General features: G+C 62.5%; 2 protein-coding genes across 5 annotated transcripts in view; one reads left to right on the forward strand and one right to left on the reverse strand.

Moving 5' to 3' along the window:
* The window catches only part of SVBP (small vasohibin binding protein), a 34,577-nt gene extending 24,558 nt beyond the window's left edge, over positions 1 to 10,019 (reverse strand). The window contains exon 1 of the mRNA XM_075605832.1: positions 9,616 to 10,019. Coding sequence (XP_075461947.1) covers positions 9,616 to 9,729 — 114 coding nt within the window. The 5' untranslated portion in view covers positions 9,730 to 10,019. The remainder of the gene's footprint in view (positions 1 to 9,615) is intronic.
* An 81-nt stretch (positions 10,020 to 10,100) lies between these two features.
* The window catches only part of LOC142497691 (tyrosine-protein kinase STYK1-like), a 49,133-nt gene continuing 43,484 nt past the window's right edge, over positions 10,101 to 15,749 (forward strand). Inside the window, exons 1-3 of one of the 4 annotated variants that reach the window (XM_075605823.1) lie at positions 10,101 to 10,450; positions 10,547 to 10,645; positions 14,634 to 14,869. The gene's annotated coding sequence lies outside the window, so the exon portion shown is untranslated. Of the gene's footprint in view, positions 10,451 to 10,546; positions 10,650 to 14,633; positions 14,870 to 15,749 lie in introns of all 4 variants that reach the window. The other 3 variants (XM_075605822.1, XM_075605820.1, XM_075605826.1) reach the window with 3 other exon arrangements.

Consider the following 15,749-nt stretch of genomic DNA (forward strand, 5'->3'; position numbering starts at 1 on the left):
TGAGATCAGGGGTGGGGGGGGTGAGATCAGGGGTGGGGGGGTGAGATCAGGGGTGGGGGGTGAGATCAGGGGTGGGGGGGTGAGATCAGGGGTGGGGGTGAGATCAGGGGTGGGGGGGTGAGATCAGGGGTGGGGGGGTGAGATCAGGGGTGGGGGGGTGAGATCAGGGGTGGGGGGTGGGGGTGAGATCAGGGGTGTGGGGGGTGAGATCAGGGGTGGGGGGGTGAGATCAGAGGTGGGGGAGATCAGGGGTGGGGGGAGAGCAGGGGTGGGGGGTGAGATCAGGGGTGGGGGGTGAGATCAGGGGTGGGGGGGGTGAGGTCAGGGGTGTGGGGGTGAGGTCAGGGGTGGGGGGGTGAGGTCAGGGTGGGGAGGGGGTGAGATCAGGGTGGGGAGGGGGTGAGATCAGGGTGGGGAGGGGTGAGATCAGGGTGGGGAGGGGGTGAGATCAGGGTGGGGAGGGGGTGAGATCAGGGTGGGGAGGGGGTGAGATCAGGGTGGGGAGGGGGTGAGATCAGGGTGGGGAGGGGGTGAGATCAGGGTGGGGAGGGGGTGAGATCAGGGTGGGGAGGGGGTGAGATCAGGGTGGGGAGGGGGTGAGATCAGTGTGGGGAGGGGGGTGATCAGGGTGGGGAGGGGTGAGATCAGGGTGGGGGGGTGTGATCAGGGTGGGGAGGGGGTGAGATCAGAGGGGGGGTGAGATCAGAGGGGGGGGTGGGAGATCAGGGTGGGGAGGGGTGTGAGATCAGGGTGGGGAGGGGTGTGAGATCAGGGTGGGGAGGGGTGTGAGATCAGGGAGGGGTGTGAGATCAGGGTGGGGTGTGAGATCAGGGTGGGGAGGGGGTGAGATCAGGGTGGGGGGGGTGAGATCAGGGTGGGGGGGTGAGATCAGGGGTGGGGGGGGTGAGATCAGGGGTGGGGGGGTGAGATCAGGGGTGGGGGGTGAGATCAGGGGTGGGGGGGTGAGATCAGGGGTGGGGGGGTGAGATCAGGGGTGGGGGGGGTGAGATCAGGGGTGGGGGGTGAGGGGGGTGAGATCAGGGGTGGGGGGGTGAGATCAGGGGTGGGGGGGGTGAGATCAGGGGTGAGGGGGTGAGATCAGGGGTGGGGGGGTGAGATCAGGGGTGGGGGGGTGAGATCAGGGGTGGGGGGGTGAGATCAGGGGTGGGGGGGTGAGTTCAGGGGTGGGGGGGTGAGATCAGGGGTGGGGGTGAGATCAGGGGTGGGGGTGAGATCAGGGGTGGGGGGGTGAGATCAGGGGTGGGGGGGTGAGATCAGGGGTGGGGGGGGTGAGATCAGGGGTGGGGGGGTGAGATCAGGGGTGGGGGGGGTGAGATCAGGGGTGGGGGGGGTGAGATCAGGGGTGGGGGGGGGTGAGATCAGGGGTGGGGGGGGTGAGATCAGGGGTGGGGGGGGGGTGAGATCAGGGGTGGGGGGGGGGTGAGATCAGGGGTGGGGGGGGTGAGATCAGGGGTGGGGGGGGGTGAGATCAGGGGTGGGGGGAGGTGAGATCAGGGGTGGGGGGAGGTGAGATCAGGGGTGGGGGGTGAGATCAGGGGTGGGGGGTGAGATCAGGGGTGGGGGGTGTGAAATCAGGGGTGGGGGGGTGAAATCAGGGGTGGGGGGTGAAATCAGGGGTGGGGGGTGAAATCAGGGGTGGGGGGTGAAATCAGGGGTGGGGGGTGAAATCTGGGGTGGGGGGGTGAGATCAGGGGTGGGGGGGTGAGTTCAGGGGTGGGGGGGATGAGTTCAGGGGTGGGGGGGTGAGTTCAGGGGTGGGGGGGTGAGTTCAGGGGTGGGGGGGTGAGTTCAGGGGTGGGGGGGGCGAGATCAGAGGTGGGGGGGTGAGATCAGGGGGGGTGAGATCAGGGGGGGTGAGATCAGGGGGGGTGAGATCAGGGGGGGGTGAGATCAGGGGTGGGGGGGGGGTGAGATCAGGGGTGGGGGGGTGAGATCAGGGGTGGGGGGGTTGAGATCAGGGGTGGGGGGGGGGTGAGATCAGGGGTGGGGGGGGTGAGATCAGGGGTGGGGGGTGAGATCAGGGGTGGGGGGTGAGATCAGGGGTGGGGGGGTGAGATCAGGGGTGGGGGGGGTGAGATCAGGGGTGGGGGGGTGAGATCAGTGGTGGGGGGGTGAGATCAGGGGTGGGGGGGTGAGATCAGGGGGGGGGTGAGATCAGGGGTGGGGGGGGTGAGATCAGGGGTGGGGGGGGGTGAGATCAGGGGTGGGGGGGGTGAGATCAGGGGTGGGGGGGGTGAGATCAGGGGTGGGGGGTGAGATCAGGGGTGGGGGGGTGAGATCAGGGGTGGGGGGTGAGATCAGGGGTGGGGGGGTGAGATCAGGGGTGGGGGGGTGAGATCAGGGTGGGGGGGTGAGATCAGGGGTGGGGGGTGGGGGGTGAGATCAGGGGTGTGGGGGGTGAGATCAGGGGTGGGGGGTGAGATCAGAGGTGGGGGAGATCAGGGGTGGGGGGAGAGCAGGGGTGGGGGGTGAGATCAGGGGTGGGGGGTGAGATCAGGGGTGGGGGGGGTGAGGTCAGGGGTGTGGGGGTGAGGTCAGGGGTGGGGGGTGAGGTCAGGGGTGGGGGGGTGAGGTCTGGGGTGGGGGGGTGAGGTCAGGGGTGGGGGGGTGAGGTCAGGGGTGGGGGGGTGAGGTCTGGGGTGGGGGGGTGAGGTCAGGGGTGGGGGGTGAGATCAGGGGTGGGGGGGGTGAGATCAGGGGTGGGGGGGGTGAGATCAGGGGTGGGGGGGTGAGATCAGGGGTGGGGGGGGGTGAGATCAGGGGTGGGGGGTGAGATCAGGGGTGGGGGGGTGAGATCAGGGGTGGGGGTGAGATCAGGGGTGGGGGGGTGAGATCAGGGGTGGGGGGGTGAGATCAGGGGTGGGGGGGTGAGATCAGGGGTGGGGGGTGGGGGGTGAGATCAGGGGTGTGGGGGGTGAGATCAGGGGTGGGGGGGTGAGATCAGAGGTGGGGGAGATCAGGGGTGGGGGGAGAGCAGGGGTGGGGGGTGAGATCAGGGGTGGGGGGTGAGATCAGGGGTGGGGGGGGTGAGGTCAGGGGTGTGGGGGTGAGGTCAGGGGTGGGGGGGTGAGGTCTGGGGTGGGGGGGTGAGGTCAGGGGTGGGGGGGTGAGGTCAGGGGTGGGGGGGTGAGGTCTGGGGTGGGGGGGTGAGGTCAGGGGTGGGGGGTGAGGTCAGGGGTGGGGGGGTGAGGTCAGGGGTGGGGGGGTGAGATCAGGGGTGGGGGGGTGAGATCAGGGGTGGGGGGGTGAGATCAGGGGTGGGGGGGGTGAGATCAGGGGTGGGGGGGTGAGATCAGGGGTGGGGGGTGAGATCAGGGGTGGGGGGTGAGATCAGGGGTGGGGGGTGAGATCAGGGGTGGGGGGTGAGATCAGGGTGGGGGGTGTGGGGGGTGAGATCAGGGTGTGGGGGGTGAGATCAGGGTGGGGGGTGAGGGGGGTGAGATCAGGGTGGGGAGGGGGTGAGATCAGGGTGGGGAGGGGGTGAGATCAGGGTGGGGAGGGGGTGAGATCAGGGTGGGGAGGGGGTGAGATCAGGGTGGGGAGGGGGTGAGATCAGGGTGGGGAGGGGGTGAGATCAGGGTGGGGAGGGGGTGAGATCAGGGTGGGGAGGGGGTGAGATCAGGGTGGGGAGGGGGTGAGATCAGGGTGGGGAGGGGGTGAGATCAGTGTGGGGAGGGGGGTGATCAGGGTGGGGAGGGGTGAGATCAGGGTGGGGGGGTGTGATCAGGGTGGGGAGGGGGTGAGATCTGAGGGGGGGTGAGATCAGAGGGGGGGGTGGGAGATCAGGGTGGGGAGGGGTGTGAGATCAGGGTGGGGAGGGGTGTGAGATCAGGGTGGGGAGGGGTGTAAGATCAGGGTGGGGAGGGGTGTGAGATCAGGGAGGGGTGTGAGATCAGGGTGGGGTGTGAGATCAGGGTGGGGAGGGGGTGAGATCAGGGTGGGGGGGGTGAGATCAGGGTGGGGGGGGTGAGATCAGGGTGGGGGGGGTGAGATCAGGGTGGGGGGGGTGAGATCAGGGGTGGGGGGGGTGAGATCAGGGGTGGGGGGGTGAGATCAGGGGTGGGGGGTGAGATCAGGGGTGGGGGGTGAGATCAGGGGTGGGGGGTGAGATCAGGGGTGGGGGGGTGAGATCAGGGGTGGGGGGTGAGATCAGGGGTGGGGGGGTGAGATCAGGGGTGGGGGGGGGGTGAGATCAGGGGTGGGGGGGGGGTGAGATCAGGGGTGGGGGGGGGTGAGATCAGGGGTGGGGGGGTGAGATCAGGGGTGAGGGGGGTGAGATCAGGGGTGGGGGGGTGAGATCAGGGGTGGGGGGGGTGAGATCAGGGGTGGGGGGGGTGAGATCAGGGGTGGGGGGGTGAGATCAGGGGTGGGGGGGGTGAGTTCAGGGGTGGGGGGGTGAGATCAGGGGTGGGGGTGAGATCAGGGGTGGGGGGGTGAGATCAGGGGTGGGGGGGTGAGATCAGGGGTGGGGGGGTGAGATCAGGGGTGGGGGGGTGAGATCAGGGGTGGGGGGGTGAGATCAGGGGTGGGGGTGAGATCAGGGGTGGGGGGGTGAGATCAGGGGTGGGGGGGGGTGAGATCAGGGGTGGGGGGGGTGAGATCAGGGGTGGGGGGGGGGGTGAGATCAGGGGTGGGGGGGGGTGAGATCAGGGGTGGGGGGGGTGAGATCAGGGGTGGGGGGGGTGAGATCAGGGGTGGGGGGAGGTGAGATCAGGGGTGGGGGGTGAGGGGGGTGAGATCAGGGGTGGGGGGTGAGATCAGGGGTGGGGGGGGTGAGATCAGGGGTGGGGGGGGTGAGATCAAGGGTGGGGGGTGTGAAATCAGGGGTGGGGGGGTGAAATCAGGGGTGGGGGGTGAAATCAGGGGTGGGGAGTGAAATCAGGGGTGGGGGGTGAAATCTGGGGTGGGGGGTGAAATCTGGGGTGGGGGGGTGAGATCAGGGGTGGGGGGTGAGATCAGGGGTGGGGGGGTGAGTTCAGGGGTGGGGGGGATGAGTTCAGGGGTGGGGGGGTGAGTTCAGGGGTGGGGGGGTGAGTTCAGGGGTGGGGGGGTGAGTTCAGGGGTGGGGGGGGCGAGATCAGAGGTGGGGGGGTGAGATCAGGGGGGGTGAGATCAGGGGGGGTGAGATCAGGGGGGGTGAGATCAGGGGTGGGGGGGGGTGAGATCAGGGGTGGGGGGGTGAGATCAGGGGTGGGGGGGTGAGATCAGGGGTGGGGGGGTTGAGATCAGGGGTGGGGGGGGGTGAGATCAGGGGTGGGGGGGTGAGATCAGGGGTGGGGGGGTGAGATCAGGGGTGGGGGGTGAGATCAGGGGTGGGGGGGTGAGATCAGGGGTGGGGGGGGTGAGATCAGGGGTGGGGGGGGTGAGATCAGGGGTGGGGGGGTGAGATCAGGGGTGGGGGGGTGAGATCAGGGGGGGGTGAGATCAGGGGTGGGGGGGGTGAGATCAGGGGTGGGGGGGGTGAGATCAGGGGTGGGGGGGGTGAGATCAGGGGTGGGGGGGGTGAGATCAGGGGTGGGGGGGGGTGAGATCAGGGGTGGGGGGTGAGATCAGGGGTGGGGGGGTGAGATCAGGGGTGGGGGGGTGAGATCAGGGGTGGGGGGGTGAGATCAGGGGTGGGGGGGTGAGATCGGGGGTGGGGGGGTGAGATCAGGGGTGGGGGGGTGAGATCAGGGGTGGGGGGTGGGGGGTGAGATCAGGGGTGTGGGGGGTGAGATCAGGGGTGGGGGGGTGAGATCAGAGGTGGGGGAGATCAGGGGTGGGGGGAGAGCAGGGGTGGGGGGTGAGATCAGGGGTGGGGGGGGGTGAGGTCAGGGGTGTGGGGGTGAGGTCAGGGGTGGGGGGGTGAGGTCAGGGGTGGGGGGGTGAGGTCTGGGGTGGGGGGGTGAGGTCAGGGGTGGGGGGGTGAGGTCAGGGGTGGGGGGGTGAGGTCTGGGGTGGGGGGGTGAGGTCAGGGGTGGGGGGGTGAGGTCAGGGGTGGGGGGGTGAGGTCAGGGGTGGGGGGGTGAGGTCAGGGGTGGGGGGGTGAGATCAGGGGTGGGGGGGTGAGATCAGGGGTGGGGGGTGAGATCAGGGGTGGGGGGGTGAGATCAGGGGTGGGGGGTGAGATCAGGGGTGGGGGGTGAGATCAGGGGTGTCGGGTGAGATCAGGGGTGGGGGGGTGAGATCAGGGGTGGGGGGGTGAGATCAGGGGTGGGGGGTGAGATCAGGGGTGGGGGGTGAGATCAGGGGTGGGGGGTGAGATCAGGGGTGGGGGGGGGGGTGAGATCAGGGGTGGGGGGGGTGAGATCAGGGGTGGGGGGGGTGAGATCAGGGGTGGGGGGGGTGAGATCAGGGGTGGGGGGGGTGAGATCAGGGGTGGGGGAGGGGTGAGATCAGGGGTGGGGGGGTGAGATCAGGGGTGGGGGGGGTGAGATCAGGGGTGGGGGGGGTGAGATCAGGGGTGGGGGGGGTGAGATCAGGGGTGGGGGGGGTGAGATCAGGGGTGGGGGGGGTGAGATCAGGGGTGGGGGGGGGTGAGATCAGGGGGGGGGTGAGATCAGGGGTGGGGGGGTGAGATCAGGGGTGGGGGGGGTGAGATCAGGGGTGGGGGGGTGAGATCAGGGGTGGGGGGGTGAGATCAGGGGTGGGGGGGGTGGTGAGATCAGGGGTGGGGGGGTGGTGAGATCAGGGGTGGGGGGGGGTGAGATCAGGGGTGGGGGGGGGGGTGAGATCAGGGGTGGGGGGGTGAGATCAGGGGTGGGGTGGGGGGGGGTGAGATCAGGGGTGGGGGGGGTGAGATCAGGGGTGGGGGGGGTGAGATCAGGGGTGGGGGGGGGTGAGATCAGGGGGGGGGGTGAGATCAGGGGGGGGGGTGAGATCAGGGGTGGGGGGGTGAGATCAGGGGTAGGGGAGTGAGATCAGGGGTAGGGGAGTGAGATCAGGGGTAGGGGAGTGAGATCAGGGGTAGGGGAGTGAGATCAGGGGTGGGGGAGTGAGATCAGGGGTGGGGGAGTGAGATCAGGGGTGGGGGAGTGAGATCAGGGGTGGGGGGTGAGATCAGGGGCGGGGGAGTGAGATCAGGGGCGGGGGAGTGAGATCAGGGGCGGGGGAGTGAGATCAGGGGCAGGGGAGTGAGATCAGGGGCGGGGGAGTGAGATCAGGGGCGGGGGGGTGAGATCAGGGGCGGGGGAGTGAGATCAGGGGTGGGGGGTGAGATCAGGGGTGGGGGGGTGAGATCAGGGGTGGGGGAGTGAGATCAGGGGTAGGGGAGTGAGATCAGGGGTAGGGGAGTGAGATCAGGGGTAGGGGGAGTGAAATCAGGGGTAGGGGAGTGAGATCAGGGGTGGGGGGGGTGAGATCAGGGGTGGGGGAGTGAGATCAGGGGTGGGGGAGTGAGATCAGGGGCGGGGGAGTGAGATCAGGGGCGGGGGAGTGAGATCAGGGGCGGGGGGGGTGAGATCAGGGGCGGGGGAGTGAGATCAGGGGCGGGGGAGTGAGATCAGGGGTGGGGGGGGTGAGATCAGGGGTGGGGGGGTGAGATCAGGGGTGGGTGGGGGGGTGAGATCAGGGGTGGGTGGGGGGGTGAGATCAGGGGTGGGTGGGGGGGTGAGATCAGGGGTGGGTGGGGGGGTGAGATCAGGGGTGGGTGGGCGGGGGTGAGATCAGGGGTGGGTGGGCGGGGGTGAGATCAGGGGTGGGGGGCGGGGGTGAGATCAGGGGTGGGGGCGGGGGTGAGATCAGGGGTGGGGGCGGGGGTGAGATCAGGGGTGGGCGGGGGGGTGAGATCAGGGGTGGGCGGGGGGGTGAGATCAGGGGTGGGCGGGGGGGTGAGATCAGGGGTGGGCGGGGGGGTGAGATCAGGGGTGGGCGGGGGGGTGAGATCAGGGGTGGGCGGGGGGGTGAGATCAGGGGTGGGCGGGGGGGTGAGATCAGGGGTGGGCGGGGGGGTGAGATCAGGGGTGGGCGGGGGGGTGAGATCAGGGGTGGGCGGGGGGGTGAGATCAGGGGTGGGCGGGGGGGTGAGATCAGGGGTGGGCGGGGGGGTGAGATCAGGGGTGGGCGGGGGGGTGAGATCAGGGGTGGGCGGGGGGGTGAGATCAGGGGTGGGCGGGGGGGTGAGATCAGGGGTGGGCGGGGGGGTGAGATCAGGGGTGGGTGGGGGGGTGAGATCAGGGGTGGGTGGGGGGGTGAGATCAGGGGTGGGTGGGGGGGTGAGATCAGGGGTGGGTGGGGGGGTGAGATCAGGGGTGGGTGGGGGGGTGAGATCAGGGGTGGGTGGGGGGGTGAGATCAGGGGTGGGTGGGGGGGTGAGATCAGGGGTGGGTGGGGGGGTGAGATCAGGGGTGGGTGGGGGGGTGAGATCAGGGGTGGGTGGGGGGGTGAGATCAGGGGTGGGTGGGGGGGTGAGATCAGGGGTGGGTGGGGGGGTGAGATCAGGGGTGGGTGGGGGGGTGAGATCAGGGGTGGGTGGGGGGGTGAGATCAGGGGTGGGTGGGGGGGTGAGATCAGGGGTGGGTGGGGGGGTGAGATCAGGGGTGGGTGGGGGGGTGAGATCAGGGGTGGGTGGGGGGGTGAGATCAGGGGTGGGTGGGGGGGTGAGATCAGGGGTGGGTGGGGGGGTGAGATCAGGGGTGGGTGGGGGGGTGAGATCAGGGGTGGGTGGGGGGGTGAGATCAGGGGTGGGTGGGGGGGTGAGATCAGGGGTGGGTGGGGGGGTGAGATCAGGGGTGGGTGGGGGGGTGAGATCAGGGGTGGGTGGGGGGGTGAGATCAGGGGTGGGTGGGGGGGTGAGATCAGGGGTGGGTGGGGGGGTGAGATCAGGGGTGGGTGGGGGGGTGAGATCAGGGGTGGGGGGGGTGAGATCAGGGGTGGGGGGGGGGTGAGATCAGGGGTGGGGGGGGTGAGATCAGGGGTGGGGGGGGGTGAGATCAGGGGTGGGGGGGGTGAGATCAGGGGTGGGGGGGGTGAGATCAGGGGTGGGGGGGGTGAGATCAGGGGTGGGGGGGGTGAGATCAGGGGTGGGGGGGGTGAGATCAGGGGTGGGGGGGGTGAGATCAGGGGTGGGGGGGTGAGATCAGGGGTGGGGGGGTGAGATCAGGGGTGGGGGGGTGAGATCAGGGGTGGGGGGGGTGAGATCAGGGGTGGGGGGGGTGAGATCAGGGGTGGGGGGGTGAGATCAGGGGTGGGGGGGTGAGATCAGGGGTGGGGGGTGAGATCAGGGGTGGGGGGGTGAGATCAGGGGTGGGGGGGTGAGATCAGGGGTGGGGGGTGAGATCAGGGGTGGGGGGGTGAGATCAGGGGTGGGGGGGTGAGATCAGGGGTGGGGGGGTGTGATCAGGGGTGGGGGGGTGAGATCAGGGGTGGGGGGGGTGAGATCAGGGGTGGGGGGGGTGAGATCAGGGGTGGGGGGGGTGAGATCAGGGGTGGGGGGGTGAGATCAGGGGTGGGGGTGAGATCAGGGGTGGGGGGTGAGATCAGGGGTGGGGGTGAGATCAGGGGTGGGGGTGAGATCAGGGGGTGGGGGTGAGATCAGGGGGTGGGGGTGAGATCAGGGGTGGGGGGTGAGATCAGGGTGGGGATATGAAGAGTATACTGGACATAGACATGTCTCACCTCTGCCCGCTGTCGCTGCTTCAGTTCTTGCTGAGCTGTCCTCTGCTTTGCTTTCTCCAGCCGGGTCACGGCCTCCTTAGTTTTGGGTTTGTCCCTGCGCCCCGCGGACTCCATTCTGCCAGCTCTTTAGGTCTTAATCACAGATAGCAGCTGCTGCTACCGGGCAATGACGAGCTGGTCACACAGACGCTCCCCGGAGTCGGGGCTGGTTGTTACTGTCCCTTCATTTGTCTCTGACTTCGACTACAACTGCAGGGCCGACATCTTGGTACACCCAAGCCTGCACCGAGATAAATCTCGTGTTACTCCGTCTTACACCACAGCGTAGGCATATCATAGACGTGGATAATTGTTTTATTAAATATTAGACATGAAGGCGTTAAAAAAAATATTTGTACAGTCCCTCGCTCAAAAAAAAAAGTCTAAAAATGTTTTGTTTTTTTAGCTTCACAGCAGAACAGGGTGTAGAAAGATGGCCGACGACCGCTTGCTCCCTTTGGAAACGAAGCTGTAATTGAGGAGCGGTTTCCGGCAAAACAGGAAGTTGCCATCTTACTACACTCACAATTCCGTACTATACTTTCGTTGTCCTCCATCTTGATACTTACCGGCCAAGTTTAAGAGTGCGCCACCTACTGCGTTATATCAATATTGCATTTACTTAACTACAACATTAAATGACAAGAACATGTTTAAGGAGTTAAATGCAGACATGTCAACTACAGTAAAGCGCTATGTACATTAATGGCGCTATATAAATAAAGACATAATACATACTATGATTTTCTTTGAGTCTCGCTGGTATTGGACTCCAACATTTGGTCCACGAGAATAGGTACTCTTTAGTAAGGCGTGCAGCCCCATAACATATGTAGTTAATTATAAGCAAATAAACACGTTTTATTGGTAACATTTTATTTTTTATACACAGATTGAACAGATTATTTTTGTATTCGAAGGATTGTACCCATCAGTCAATGGGTTCAGCAGAGCTTTCCTCACCCTGGCAGAAATAGGTGCACAAGATACAGTAGGTATTCATTCGGTACAACCTGCTTAATAGGTACAGTTGTGGGGTATGTGATATTGGAGCCAGGCAGTCTGATTATTATCATGAGCAGACCCATAGACTACATTAGCATACCCACCGTGCACCTCACCTCACCGTGCACCTCACCGTGCACCTCGTCTCACCGTGCACCTCGTCTCACCGTGCACCTCATCTCACCGTGCACCTCGTCTCACCGTGCACCTCCCACCTCACCGTGCACCTCGTCTCACCGTGCACCTCATCTCACCGTGCACCTCGTCTCACCGTGCACCTCACCTCACACCTCACCCTCACCGTGCACCTCACCTCACCGTGCACCTCATCTCACCGTGCACCTCATCTCACCGTGCACCTCGTCTCACCGTGCACCTCACACCTCACCCTCACCGTGCACCTCACCCTCACCGTGCACCTCGTCTCACCGTGCACCTCGTCTCACCGTGCACCTCACACCTCACCCTCACCGTGCACCTCACCCTCACCGTGCACCTCGTCTCACCGTGCACCTCGTCTCACCGTGCACCTCACCTCTCTACCGGAGACTCTCACATTCACCTCCAGTCTAAATTCTTTCAAAACTAAAGCCGTCTCTCATTTTAATCTGTTCTGTAACTGTTACATACGCCCATAATATATATTATCTCTAGCTGTGCATGCAATGTCTTGTATATAATGTATACCCTGCTCACTTACAGGGCCGCCAACAGAAATCGTGGGGCGCAGGACAAACATTTTGAGCAGGGCCCCCCTCCCCGTGTCGGCAGTATTGCCCCCCCCCCTCCACCCCATTTCACGAGCCCCCTCTCCCCCCCCCCATGTATTTCTCTCCCTTCCGTCTCACCCCATCTCACTCTCCCGCCTTGCATGTATTTCTCTCCCCTGCTTCTCACTCTTACTCCCTCTTCTCCTCACTCACCCCCTCTGTCCCCTCCCTCAGTCAATTACCCCACGCTCACTCATTCCGCCCCCCCCTACACACAATTCCCCCCACAAGATATATACCAAAAAACTTCCCACCCCCAAATATATATAATACAACCTCCCCACCTACCCAATACTGTACATACATACATATACTGTACATATACATACACACATTCCCATTAAGATAGATCTTACTGGGAATGTGTGTGTGTGTGTATATAATATTATATATATATAATATTATATATATGTAGCCGTGACCCCTGAGTCACCCTGAAAGAGCGGGAGGTTGCGCCTGCACAGAGTGAGTTGCTAAAAGCCCGCGAAGGAGGAGAGTGCTAATTGGTGGGAGAGAGCAGACCCTTGTCCCAGCAGCCCCGCGGGGAGGGTCAGGTGAGAGAGTTGAGCCAATGGGCTGAGGAAGTGAAAGAGATATAGGGAGGTGGTTGCACGCACGTGGAGGAGAGCTGGTTGGAGAGGAGAGGAGACGGAGTGTCTGTGTAGGGGAGGTTGATCCGCCCCGGCGCAGGCCATGTGCCCCAGGCCCAGTTAGCCCTGAGTCATGGTAGAGACAAGCTGAATTAGGGATCGCCCTAGCGAGGTTCCTGTTCCCATAGTATCTTTAGACCTTGATCGGGACTATACTATCGAGTGGGAGGTCTGGGCTCAGACCCCGCTTGTTGTTGCCGGAGTCCGGGTGGGATCGCCCCGGACGAGAGAGAGAGAGAGAGAGAGAGAGAGAGAGAGAGAGAGAGAGAGAGAGAGAGAGAGAGAGAGAGAGAGAGAGAACGGTGTCGACGCGCAGAGACCCTTTGTGAAGACCGTAGCAGACCCGGGCACTGGAGTGCTCGGCAGGTATTTCAACAAGTGCACCAACGGTACCAATTATTCATTCGAGACACAGTGGCTGCGCAGTCACCCATACACACATATAGTTGCCTACAGTGAGCGGGAGGACTAATCCGTTAAGGATCGGACACGGGGTGGGATCACCCGGTGGAGGGTTTGAGGGGAGTGTTGGCGTCCGCCGTGGCGCATGATTGTGTTGGCGTCCGCCGTGGTGCAAGATAGTGTTGGCGTCCGCCGTGGCGTGTTATAAAATGTATCTACTGGGATGTTATGGTATGTACCTAAATGTGAGCTTTGTCTGCAAGTAAAGGAGGTTGGTTATAGTACTTGGCTGTGTGAGTGTAATTCTTGCATATACGTCCTGCGAAGACCCAATCCCCCGTTGGCGGGAGCTGTCGCAGGTGGAGGCGCTGCACCCGTTATAGCTATTGCACGCTCCTCAGGCTCTCCGTGGCAGAGACTTAGGCCCTGCGAGCCTACAGGTAACACAGCACAGAGTAGCGGCTTGCTAGCGATAGGAAGCAGGGCTACATATATATATTACCCCAACCCCCCCAATACATATAAAAATTACCCCAACCCCCCAATACATATATAAATTACCCCCCCCCCAATACATATAACAATTACTCCAACCCCCCCAAGACATATAAAAATGACCACAACCCCCACAATACACATAGAAATTACCCCAATACCCCCAATACATATATATATATATAAAAATCAGACTTACCTGCAGGGGGGGGGGCGCGGCGTGCCGGTGGTGGCGGCGGTGCTGGGGGGAGGCCGATGGTGCGGGGGGCCGATTCTGCAGGGGTGGACTGTACGGGGGTGTCCCGCGGCTGCAGGGCGCGTCCGGCGGCTGCGGGGGGATGATGGCGGTGCAGCGTGGGGCCCGGCGGCTGGTCACAGCAGTTGCCGCCGGCCCCGCTGCAGGCACACCGCTGCTCCCGCGCGCACCGGTGTGCTGCGGGGGTGGGGCCAATGCTGGCCCGATGCTGTGGGGGTGGGGGGATTGGTAGGACGGCCCGATGGCAATGGGGGGTGGGGCGGCGGTTTTGGTCCGATGCTGTGGCGGGGAAGGGGGGTACCGTGACGGCCCGGTGGCTGCGGGAGGGTAGGTGGCAGTGCTGCAAGGGGCCCTGGCGGCTTGCCACAGCAATTGCCCCGCTGCACCTGTCTCACAATGCTGCTCCCGAGCGCCGGGCCTCCCTCTCATACCGGTGCGCCGGAAGCTTAACCTACTTTTGGCGCTGCCACCAGGGAGCCCCGGCGCCGGGTGCAGCAGTTTTTTTAATTAACTGGCGCCCGGCCCCCCCTGACCCATGGGGCCCGGGACGCCAGTACCCCTTCTCCCCCCTCCCCTCTTGGCGGCCCTGCTCACTTATGTAACTGTATGTATAACCATGTATTTGTCATCATGGGAGAAGGAGCGGCTCAATGAGTAAAGACACTGACTGGCACTGAGTTTGAAGCAGGGGAGCCTGGTTCAATTCCCAGTGTCGGCTCCTTGTGACCTTGAGCAAGTTACTTTATCTCCATGTGCCTCAGGCACCCAAAAAAAAACCCATAGATTGTAAGCTCCCCAGCTCCCACCTGTGCATGCAAAATGTCTCTGTAAAGTGCTAAATAAAACTAGCAGCACTATACAAGAACATGCTATTATTATCATAACACACAATACCTTCCATCTGTTAAAGTGTGTGGCAAACTGCATAGTTTAGGGCAGGCGCTTTTAAGTCTCAACCCCACCCTCTTACCTTCTCTCCGGCATCTCATCTCTGCGATGTTGTGATGTTGTGATGTTGTGATGTTGTGATGTTGTGATGTTGTTAACGCATCGCAATTTTACGGACGCCACGTTGTCATGTAGACGCTATCAGACGCAGGAGAAGCCAAATAGACGTTAAGAGGTAGTTACAGAAGCCCCAGCAGTCAACATTGTGTGAAAGAGCGCGGGGCTTGGTTCAGCGCCTCCTCGTTTGCGCACCCCTGAGTTAGGGGTCTTGCATAGGAATTGCTTAGAAGTACCACCACCCAGCAAGAGTAGAGGAACTTCAATGGATTACATATGTGTATGTACAAAATGTTGGAGGGCATGCAGTAGTCCCAGATACAAATCAGTCTTTTATTTTGTTAAAGCACCATTTTTTTATTTTGCAGAGAACATCACATTTTTTGTTCTCTATAGGTTGACATCTCTGTAAAACGGGCCGGCCGGAGTTTGGCAGGGCCTCTTACCTGCTCCCAGAGCCACCATCTCCTCCTGCTGCCACTCCTGCTTCTTGGTACTGTTTACGTGATTAGAGACGCTTATGGACTACCCAGATTCCACTATAGCGCCAGATGATCGAGCGCACGGCTATTTGAAGGGGAGGCGGTGAATAACATGGAGCATAGACGGCTCCACAACGATTTCTATAAGAGGTACCAGTTGAGACCTGTGACCCCAGCTACGACGTGGGGGTAACATTTGTGCCCCCATCTGACTAGTTGGGTAGGTCACATATAACCCTTGATGTGTCCTCCTATCTCTTCTCAACAAACAGCCTTTTACTTTACTGGATTCTGTTTTGTGTCTGTCCCGTTTTTTTCACACCCCATTATACTGAGATATACCAGATACTTCATCTTTTAGTGCTCTTCCTTGAGCTTATACTCGGCTCTTTTTCTATTGTTAAAAATCACAGAGTGCCTGGGTGGACCTTCACCGCCTTAAGCTTAAATATGGCAAAAACAGAGCTTCTCATACTCCCTCCCAAACCAGGCCCCATTGTTCCCTTCTCCATTACAGTTAATAACACGTCTATGCACCCAGCCTCGCAAGCACACTGCCTAAAGGCGAAATTTTACTCCTCCCTATCTTTCTCCTCTCATATAAACACCCTTACTAAATCTAGCTGTTTCTTCGTTATCAACCTGGCAAAGATACGTCCCTTCCTATGTTCCACAACCACTAAAACACTAATGCATGCCCTTATTCTCTCCCGCATTGCTGCAATATTCTTTCATCTGGCCTCCCATACCTCTTTCCCTTACCATCCATTCAAAATGCTGCTGCTCGATTCATCTCCTGCTCTTCTAGATGTGTATCTGCTTCTGACTTCCTTGAAAGCTCTCTGCTGGCTTCCTGTGGGCCGTTCTATAGTGTGTACGGCCGTGCGCGCGCCTGTGTGAACACGCGTGTAGGTGACGCATGCTTTATGTGGGTATGCTGTGAGCAAGTGAGGTACTGTATGTATGTGTATGTGTGTATATGTGTGTGTGTGTTTAAATAAGTTTCGAAATAAATACTTTAATACATTTT

Source organism: Ascaphus truei, chromosome 6, assembly GCF_040206685.1.
Source record: "Ascaphus truei isolate aAscTru1 chromosome 6, aAscTru1.hap1, whole genome shotgun sequence".
Lineage (NCBI taxonomy): Eukaryota > Metazoa > Chordata > Amphibia > Anura > Ascaphidae > Ascaphus > Ascaphus truei.